The sequence below is a fragment of the Hipposideros armiger genome, unplaced genomic scaffold, assembly GCF_001890085.2.
Source record: "Hipposideros armiger isolate ML-2016 unplaced genomic scaffold, ASM189008v1 scaffold_456, whole genome shotgun sequence".
NCBI classification, from domain to species: Eukaryota; Metazoa; Chordata; class Mammalia; order Chiroptera; family Hipposideridae; genus Hipposideros; species Hipposideros armiger.
The window spans coordinates 1619052-1629815 of record NW_017731806.1 but is presented as its reverse complement, the minus strand read 5'-3'; the positions used below and the strand labels follow the sequence as shown (position 1 = coordinate 1629815).

Genomic DNA, 10764 nt, shown 5'->3' with positions numbered 1-10764 from the left:
AGTCATAAATAGATACTACAAGTCATAAATTCATTCAGATTAGGCAAAGTGGCTGGATTTATACAAATCCAGTTGTAAATTTGAAAAGCAGTTTAAGACGGGAGCTCATGAAATCCTTTTGCTTTCCCGAAAGCCTTGCTCTTCAGGGCTTTGGCCATGACATAATTCAAGAGAAATGGCATTTCAGATGAACAATGAGGCTCATTCAGTTTTGCTATGCACAAGTTAGAACACTATTGATTTAAATGGAAAATAGAAAAACTACTTTTAAAAAAGAGACATGGCTAAAGCCCAAACCATCTCACTGTTTGCCCACCTTTTCTGAGATTATTTTGTCTGTAAATGCACTTGGAAGCCAACAGAATTCCATTCCCAAACTTCTCTAGTTAAAATTACTTTTTAAAATCCTGCTTTTTGGTAGGGGAATGATTCGTTTGCTGAGTGAAGATTAACTTAAAATAAGTCATCTCATGCTTCCCCTAGAGCAAAGTCATTACTTTTATTGTTTTCTTTGAAAGTCAGTGGTATTAACTATGTTTCATAGACAATGTCTTGTAAGCGCTCTCATAAGAGGAGCTGAAAGTACTTTTATACTTTACTAAACACCAAGGGCTTGACATGTGACAATGATAAACAAATGCAGAGTGAGGGTCCTGCCATGAGACTGAAGGGGACAGACAGAGGCTGCTGCTCTCCCGAGCCTGACGCCTTCCTTCCATTTCACCTGCCACACGGTGATGGTCAGAACGCGGGCTTGGGAGTTCAACTGACATGGGTCTGAATTTTTAACTGGCATCAGGAAAGCTAACTGGTTTCATCAATCTCTGTTTCCTGGGAACAACAACACATGCTCCTCGGAAGTTGTTCAGAAGACTGAATGGAAAACCTACATTTGCAGCTCAGGTTCTGGCACACACAGATGCTAAATAAACAATACTTGCTACTTTGAATGACAAAAAAATAAGGTAGATGTGGCTTCTGAACAGGATGATTTGGTAACAGTGAACTTCTAAAATCTAATTTCCATCTCTCACAGCTATTGTCCTAAAAACACCCCTTAAAAATCACTAACTTCAAAATCAATAAAAGTACTAATTTTATCATGATTACTTATTTCACTCCAAAATTCATGTTTTGCTTCTTATTTTTATACTGCCTCTTGATGTTCCAATTCTTTCTTGTATTTTTTTTTTTTTTTTGCAGTCCCACTCTGAGACACACAGTCTTTTCTGATAACTCCTTGCCTGTCACGGAAGTCCTCCTCCCATTGGTCTGGCTTGTAATGCTCAGACGACTTTGCTAAACTTTGGACAAATCATTTGTTTAAAGCTTCTCAAATATTTATCTCCCCATTTCCACTCTACCCCCCAAAAGATGCCCAGCTCCACCAGGCATTAACCATGGAGTCAATATTATCTCCACTACCTAAAAACAATAGGTCATCTGCTTTGCATTAGCCAGATACAGTTGAATGTACAACTTAGGTGTCTGCCAAATACCGAGTTTCTTTTATCATTATGTATAGATTAATTTGTTATGTAGGAGAAAGATAATTTTAATTAATGACATGAAAGCATTAAAGCAAAGACATGGTGAGCATTGAAAACTTCACCAACCTAAAATGATCAAAACTTTCAGCAAAAAAGATAAAAGGAGAGACAGGTTGGTGAAAGTCTATGAAATACAGGATAAGCATATTTGCTTACAAAAACTAATATGTCTGTACCATCCACCTTTCTACCAAAAAGCTTCACAAATACTGTGACATGAGCAAAGACCACGTCAGGCTTGTTTTAAGGATGGCTGCACTGAAGCAGACGGGTGTGACGTTACTAACAAGGATTTTAGACATATATAAAGCTCTTTCGAACTACCAATTGCTTCCCAAGAATTCTATTTAAAAACCACTGCTATAATTTTAAATTCATTCAGAATAGGGTCAAATGGTCAGTGTCTCTTTTGCTGCTGACTACCCTAAAAACAGAGAATAAAGTATCTGACCTTCTATAGAAAAATAAAGGATCAAAAAGAAAAGGGAACAAACAAAAAGGAGAAAAAGAGAGGAGATGGAGGGAGTTCGGAGTTTTCAAACTCCAGAGATGTCCTAACTCTGATGTGCGCTCGGTCACAGCACAGCTGATCCACCCTGAAACGGTGCCCTGGCGACCTCACGTCTACCGTCCAGCAGGCGGGGAGCACTCTATGGGCAGGGACGGCGGCCCAGAGCAGGGCATCAATACATTTCTGCTTCATAACTAAATACAACATTTACAAGGCCCTACATTTAAGACTGACCCTTACAGGTATTTGTTGATAATGTAAAGACAACAGAAGTAGCCAAGTTTAAATATTAGAACTTTAAATTTTGAGAACTAGTTGAGAAGAGGACTCAGAGGAGCCTGACTAAAGTTTAGTCAAGCAGAGAATCTGTCCTCTGTCCGGCACTGCTCTAGGTGCTGGGGGCTCCACAGAGCAACGCAAAGTCCCTGAAGTCACACAGCTCACAAATCCTCACACCCAGTGTCTTTGTGTGGAGAGAGAAGGAAATGAGAACAGGGGAAAGGAGCAGGAGGCCAATTGTAGAGGGGAAGGTATCAACCCAAAGCACGAGGTAGCTTCTGGGCAGGAAGTCCTCTTCCCCAAAGAAAGAAGAGAGTGACGCAGATCAAGTCTCTGAGCCAGCGCAGAAGGGCGCAATATTCTTTGGAGGGGACCTGCTTAGCTGTTTGAACATGTGGAAAATCGTAACAACTTCTAAGGCCCAGAGGCCTGGCCCACTGCCGGTTCTGCACAGTGACAAACAAGGTACGCCAGGGGCGTTATCTGCCCAGAACGGTAAGGAAGGAGCAGCCACCAGCCTCAACTGCAGTCCCTGTGGAAAGGCTATGACAGGGGTCGGCAAACTTTTGAGACGGAAGAGCCAATCCTGGCCCTTGCAACAATTTAAAAATTATTCGAGAGCCATAAAACAAATGAAGTCACCATTATGTGAATAATATCCTTTAGAAGTTTTATAAATGAAATTATGACAGTTTTATTTTCATATTCAATATTACTTCAGAGTCACATGTACGTACCCAAAGAGCCGCATGTGGCTTGTGAGCCGCAGTTTGCTGACCCCTGGGCTATGGCCTATGGTGTGTACCAAACGTGTACGTGTAAATGGCAGAAATGAGGTTCTCCAAAGCGAGGGCAAGGGTAACAGGAGAGAGATCCTACTCATGGAGCAGCAAGTAGGAAGATGGTCAGTGAGTCAAGAGCACAGAAGTTCAAATTTACACGATACATGTCAATGACCAAAAAAATCCAGTTTTGTAGGGAACTCTTTTAATTCAAGATTTTAAGATTTTTTTCCATCCTGTGTTTATGTGGTTCTGTTTTCTCTATGTGCTGTCTTTTTCTGATATTAAATAGCCACTGGCCACTGTTTTGTGGTTTTTTTATGCTTTTCATTTCAAAATGCACAGGATAAAAAGGTTTCCTTGGAAGACAAAGAAGACAGAAAAGTTATAAAAATGCTGGTAATTCCCCGCCTTTAAGGTAAAAAAGATTAAAATCATAGCAGAAAGGCTTTAAGTTATCAAAAGGGGTATAAATTTTAGCAACATAATATTGAAGATTTCATAACACTAGATTTAATTTTCAGTCACCGGCTATTCAGGTTTAACTCATCTGATAGTTAACTGGCACCTTCAGCATTTAAGTTAAATGGTAATCTTCCCCTTACTTTAAAAAGAATAACAAAAATGGGGGAGCAGGTAAAAGCAAGAAAAAGATCCCTGGCAACAGTCATGGTCACTGACTGGGCATATAACCCTCTCAATTTTACATTATCCACCTGCAAAATTCGACAGTTTCTCTCGTAGTCTCCCACTAGAGACCCACCTATTTATGTTTTCTTCCATGAAAGGATTCTTTTCTGATTATGAATCTGGTTTTGCAGAAAACAAGTGAATACCATGAACCGCGTTTAGAGCAGCTTTGATACTAGAGATAAATGTTTATTGTAGGGCACCCTCCTTCTATTTAACTATGCTTCCTAAAACCAAAATGTGGTGATTCCAAATATTCCCCTTTCAGTCAAGAAACAATGGGAAAAAGAAAGAAGACTTGAGAACCTACTATATGCCAGGAACCCTGCTGAGCCCTTTTCTACGCACTATCATTATTCCTCATGAAGTGGCTATTACTTCCCCATTTGCAGTTGTGTAAATATTCAGAGACAAAAGAACTCTCCCATCTCAGGGTCACCAGTTATTTAGTGGTCGAGCTGAGATTAAAATTCAAATCCGATCTGAAAGTATTATGGTTATTGTCCCAATATATCCAACTATAATAGAAATTATTTTAAAAACTTTAACAATCACTATCTCAATCTATGTCTCTCCTGTTATAAATTGAATATATTTACTCAATGTCTTCATCAGTTAATTCACACATAGTACTTGTTTCTTTAAACAGGCATAACCATATGATAATGAATCGGCAATCAATTAAAAAACAAACAAAAAACAACCCCGAAACCCAAGTCTCTCTAATCTTGTCCTACAAAACTGTCTTTTGAACCAAAGGGTGGAAAATGATAGCCATCTCACCTTTTTTAGGACTGGTCAATCACTGCAGCTGCCAAGAGTTTGAAGAGTCCCAGGACTATCATTCAAAGGAATACCTACTCTGAGGTTTGTCTTGTCCACAATTTAATGCTAGTAAAGAAATAACTTTAAAAAGATGACAGGCCTAGCACTACAGCCAGAATTTCGCAGCTATCACAGGAAAGCTCTCTCCAAGTGATTCCAATCCCTTAATACGCAACTCAACAGCTTCAAACCCATCTATCTTATTATTCACTTCAAATTCTGATTTCTTGTCTATAAGATATTACACACTTTTCTAAATGCCTCAGTAAATTCCAAACATTTGTCAGTTTAGTAACCTTATTAAAAAATGAAACTGGGTTAGGACTACAAGAGCTATTCCTCTCCATGTGGTTTTCCATGAGCTTACTGTTAATGGTCTTTGACCTGCCAACTTGGCTAGGCTAATATTCTCCAACATCAAACAATGAACTAGGTGTTACTGTGAAGGTATTTTGAAGATGTGATTAAAGATCATAAGTAGTCGACTTTCAGTAAGGAATTATCCTCCTCTGTGTGGGCCTGATTCCATCAGCTGAAAAGCCTCCCTGGAGAGTCAGGGCTTCCCTAACTAAGGACATACCCCCTGTGGACAGCAGCTTCAGTGTGTCAGAGAGCTCCAGCCTGCCCTTCCTCACAGTGAGGGCCTGCCCTATTGATTCCAGGAGTACCTCCCAGCCCCACAGTCACCTCAGCCCACTCCTTGCAATAAATCTCTTAATAAGTATCTCCTTTTGGTTCTTATTCTCTGGTTAAACCTTGACAGATACTTTTCACAACCCATCACAAACATAAAATCCCGAGGAATAACTGTTACAAGAAATACACCGTTCCTATATGACTCTGAGAAACTTAATCCCAAATAAATTTACACACAGCCCTAGTCAAACATACAGCTGGACTGTTGTTCAGATCATGACAAAATAATCTTCAAGTTCCTCTGAAAGAATGAAAAAAAGGGAATATGGAAAATAACAACTGCTAATATTTATGCAGTCCTTACTGTGCACTGGGCTCTTCACTTAAGCTGCACAAAACCCACCTAAAAAGCAGAGGCGACAACGATCAAGTAACGTAAGGACTGATCAAGCTGGGAAGGCAGGCCAGGGCCTGGCTTATTGCATAAACAGGGTCTTCCGGTCTGGATGCATCACAGCCATTTAGGGTTTCTCAGATGCGTACCTTCCCTCTTCATGTTCATCCATGGCAGCATTGTTAGAATTTTGTCTGTGAGAGCCTAGTGCACCTCTGCACTGTCTTCCTTCTGAAATCCCAATCTGTAGGTATCACCACACCCTTCTCTAACTCCTCACTGACTGCAGTTAACATCTGCAATGATATGTTGGGGGATAAAAAGTACATAAGGTAAAAAAAAAAAGATAAAGACCAAGAGGTCAGGAAGAAAACAAAGGGTTTCCTCAAGCTCCACTGGCACTTGGAAGTCTCCTTCAAAATATTATTATTAGTGGACACAGCAGCAGCAGTTTAATATATGAATATGTGGATGAAACTTTCTTCTCTGTATTTGGAGTAAATAAAGCAATCGGTGTTTTCTAATCTGTTAACTTGTATCATTTAATAACAAGCCTATTTAATAATTTCAAGATATAAAAAGAGTAATAAATAGAAAATGAAATCAGCACTCAGGAGGAAGAACGCTGTCATGGGAATTTTTAACAAGCTGGAGAAAGGCCAAGTCCTTCCACCACCTCCGACTCACACAGGAATACTGTACAGGCCACAGCACAGGGACAGCTGTCACTGTTCCCTGCAGACTCTAGCTTCATAGGTTTGCTCACTGCTATGCAGACCTGGGCTGCAACTCAAGTGAACAGTTCCTGGGTGGTGGTTTGCTCCTGTCAGAGAATGTGAAAACTGATGTGGTTGATGTAATTTTCCCGCGATCAAAACGGGTATATCTTTTTTAAAAAAACAGAAAAATAACAAACTTTATTAAATGGATACCAGAATAAAAGTTGACTTCCTCCTTCTGTATGTGTGAATGGTGCTCTGTAATATCTACAAATGTTAGGATGCAGATTTTACTCTGATCAATTTAAAAATGATGCAATGTCCAATAATAAAAAATTTACATATTGTCTCATTATAATGTAATACAAATAACAATAATGAGGTAGTCTAATAACTAGAAATACACTCAGTGTTGCACACTTTTAAAATCTGTGTCACCATCTCTAAAATATATATACATTAACCGGAACATGGTATAATTTGTTTAGTGTCTTTATCTGGTACCAGCATATCTCCGATAAGTTTTTGGGTCTAGGGATTTTCAGCATAGTAAATTGAGCAGTTGAGCTTTACCGCTTGATGGTGGTGCCGGTAGAACACAGATGTTGGAAGAGAACAACATTTAAAATGAGCCATCTCTAGAATTTTTAACTGACTGGCTCTATGTTTACTATCGTGACATATAAAGCTTTGGGAAGGAAGATCAGAGGTCATCGGGCGTGGGGCTCAGGACCGAGGAGCTGTCATCCGACTGCCTATTAACCTGCTCAGCTCTCGCTGGTCTCCTCCTCTGCCTGCGACAGTCCGCACCGTCACATGCAGACAGTTAGAATGCTTCACAGACCAAAGGGCCAGCTTCTCCTTAACGTTCTTCATCTGCATTACTCACAGGATAGCTTTTACACTCACATGCAAAAAATACAGTTAACCTCAATCCACAGAGAAAATGCTAATGCCAACAAATAGCTTCAGTCAATTCTTCTTCATTTTATGGAATAATATGGGAAGAAAATCATATGAACTGGGATGATGCGGTTAAAATGGAAGAAGGTTTCCTGGGAAATCAATTAGAAGACCGAAGTAATTGGCGTTTAACCGAGTTTTCTGGAATAATTAGCTGTGTTTGAAAGAGAACTTACCAGTGATGCCATTGGATTCCTGCTGTAGGTCACAGTACCAGAGTCGGTTTACTGGGTCACATCCCTCCCTTATTGATAACAAGACATAGCGGCCATCGTCAGACAACTGGGAAGGAAATAAAAACAGTGCAGGGGCTGATGAGAATATATTCTTTTGTGAGAGAACTGTCAAATATTAAGTAAAAAAAATAAAGGTTAACCTCAAAGCAGTAAGTTTACCCCAAACTTATGAATGGATAAGAAAGTTATCAGAAAAAAAGATGAACATCAATTTTAACGTACTTCCCTCTTAATCACAGTTTAACAAAACATAATGAAATATTTAAGTAGGAAATATCAATAGATGCAACTGAATGTCATAATGACTCAATGTGATTTTTATTTGAATTAAATTCAGGCTATTCTTTAACTGAAAGTACATGCAATCTGTTACTTTGAATATTATGTCCCTGATTTTGAAGTTTTGTCACAGGTTACATATTTTAAAAATTGTTCAAGATGAGTAAGAATTAGCAAAACGGCCCTGGATGTAAAGTTCATTTGTGGTTCACACTGGTCATGCGTGTCTTTAGTCATCTTTACTATAAGAAGTCAGAGAATAAAGGCTTGTGCTTCTGTGGATTTCTTATAGTATTAAACAGGAGAATTTTAGGTAGCAAAAATAATCTTGACAAAAAACTAAAGCAACAAACATTACAGTTTTGAGTTGTTAAAATTAATATAAGTGGCATCAAGCTATATATACATCCTTTTGCAACTAATTTTTTTCATTCAACATAAATTTTTAAATCAATCCATGCTGATATATGTACATTTATTTCATTTAACTCCTGTACAGTATTCCAATCTAAAAATACTGGGTTGTCGGAAAAGTCATGATGTATTTTTTCTGTTTTTCGTTGCAAAAATGCGTCATTACTTTTCTGACAACTTAATATATCACAACTAATTGATCCATTTTTCCACCAATAACATTTAGATTTCTACTTTTTTCTTATTACAAGTGACACTTTAGAAAAATTCTTGAACATGTTTATTGTGGCCTTAGATAAGTGTTTCTCTTAAATTAAGTGTGGCTTTATATGTTTTTATATGTTTCTATATAACAGGAAGTAAAATTGCTCAGTGGTAGGATATGTGCATTTTAACTTTATTAGCTATTGCCAAATTTAATGGTTTACCAACTCATACTCTTACATTTCAGCAGTGTGTAACAGTTACTGTTTTTCCACATCTTATTGCGACAATTAATTTAATGTGTCAACTTGGCTAGGCCACAGTCCTCAGATATTTGGTCAAATATTATTCTGGATGGTTCTGTGAAGGTGTTTTTTTTCAGATGAGATTAACATTTAAATTGGTGGACTTTTGAGTACAAGTGATTACTCTCCAAAATGTGAGTGAATCTCATCCAATCAGTTGAAGGCCTTGATAGGAAAAGACTAAACTTCCCAAGCAAAAAGGAACTCTGCCAGCCCATAGACTCCAACTGAAACTGTTCCTGGGTTTCCAGCCTGCCAGCCTACCCTGCAGACTTTGGACTTGCCAAGGCTCCACAATCACATCAGCCAATTCCTTAAAAATAAATCTTCCTCTACAACCACATTAGCCAATTCCTTAAAAATAAATCTTCCTCTCTATACACATATACATATCCTGTTGGTTTTATTTCTCTGGAGAACCCTGACTAACACACTTAGCAATAACTGTTATTCGTATATTGGTTCATTAAAAAATATTTGCTAAATAGCTATTATGTTCAAGTCATTTTTCTAGATGTTAAAGATATATCAGTAAACAAATCAGGGAAAAAAAACATTACATTCTAGTGAAGGAGACAAACACATAAATATGGAATTATGCAATGTATTATAAAATGATAAATGCCATGGAGAACATGAACAGGTCTGGGTAAGGGGGGCAGAATATGTAGGAAGGGACTGTGGCTTTCAATACGGCAGCCAAGGTAGGCCTCATTAAGAAGGAGTCTTTCATTGTCTTCTGACTGCATTGTTTCAGATGAGAAACCATTTCTTATCTTTTTTCCCTATATGTAATGTGTGTGTTCTCCTCTGGCTGCCTTTAGGATTTTCTTCTCTTTGGTATTCTGTGAATTGATTATAAAGGGCTTTGCTATAGTAGCCTGCTTGAGATTTGTTGAGTGTCTTGGATCTGTAGGTTTGTCTATTTTGTGAAATTTGTAACATTTTTGGCCACTTTTTCCTCATATATTTTTATGTTACCTTATCTCTAATGTAGGACTTCAAATACACAATGTATTGGTATTGTCCCACAGGTCAATGAGATTGTGTTCATTTTTCAGTTTTTTTTCCTCTTGGTGTTTTAGTTTCAATTGCCCTGTCTTCAAAGTCACTGATGTTTTCTTTAATGGTACCTAAACTGCTATTAAGCCCATGCAGAGATTTTTTTCCATTCAGATAATTTTTCACCTTTAGAAGAATATTTGGTTTGTTTTTATATTTTCTATTTCTTTGTTCATTACATTAACATTAAAAAATCCTTTAAAAATTATTTTTATAATAGCTTTCAAAAAGTCCCTGTCTATAGTAGAAAACGGTAAAGGGGGTCAAATATATATGGTGCTGGAAGAAGAACTGACTCGGGTGGTGAACACATGAAGATACAGATGATGTATTACAGAATTGTACACCTGAAACCTATGTAATTTTTCTAACCATTGTCACTGCAATAAATTTTAAGGAAAAAAAAGAAAGAAAAAAAAGGACAAGGAAAAAAAGTCCTTGTCTGCTTATTCCATTACCTATCATTTCTGGATCTGTTTTATTGACTAAATTTTCTCCTGGTTATGTCACATTTTTCTGCTTTTTTACATGTCTAGTAATATTTTTATTGTATTATGAATATTTTTAATATTGTCTGGCTTATTTGTTTTGCTTTTTTATTTTCTTTTAAATGTTGTTTGTTTTTTTAAAGATTTTTTTTTTTAATTGGGGAATTGGGGGGTGGGAACAGTGCTGGGGAATTGGGGGAAGGGGAACAGACAAGTTGCTGTTTTGTTCTTCAGTCTAGTTGTGGAGGACATTGCTTCACTGGCCCAAGTTGGCACCATCATTGCGCTCTTCCCAGCTGAGGGAGATCAGTCGCCGGCTTCTGGACGGCCGCTCATTGCGGCTGCTGGCCGCTCACGCTGTCTACTGGCTACATACGGCAGCCCATGGCAACCCACTGACACAGGGGCTGCAGCCTACGCCGTCGCC

General features: G+C 38.1%; 1 protein-coding gene across 1 annotated transcript in view; it reads right to left on the bottom strand.

Moving 5' to 3' along the window:
- Positions 1-10764, bottom strand: part of LOC109395091 (prolyl endopeptidase-like) — an 84858-nt gene that overhangs the window by 15878 nt on the left and 58216 nt on the right. Inside the window, exon 6 of the mRNA XM_019665873.1 lies at positions 7526-7690. Coding sequence (XP_019521418.1) covers positions 7526-7690 — 165 coding nt within the window. The remainder of the gene's footprint in view (positions 1-7525; positions 7691-10764) is intronic.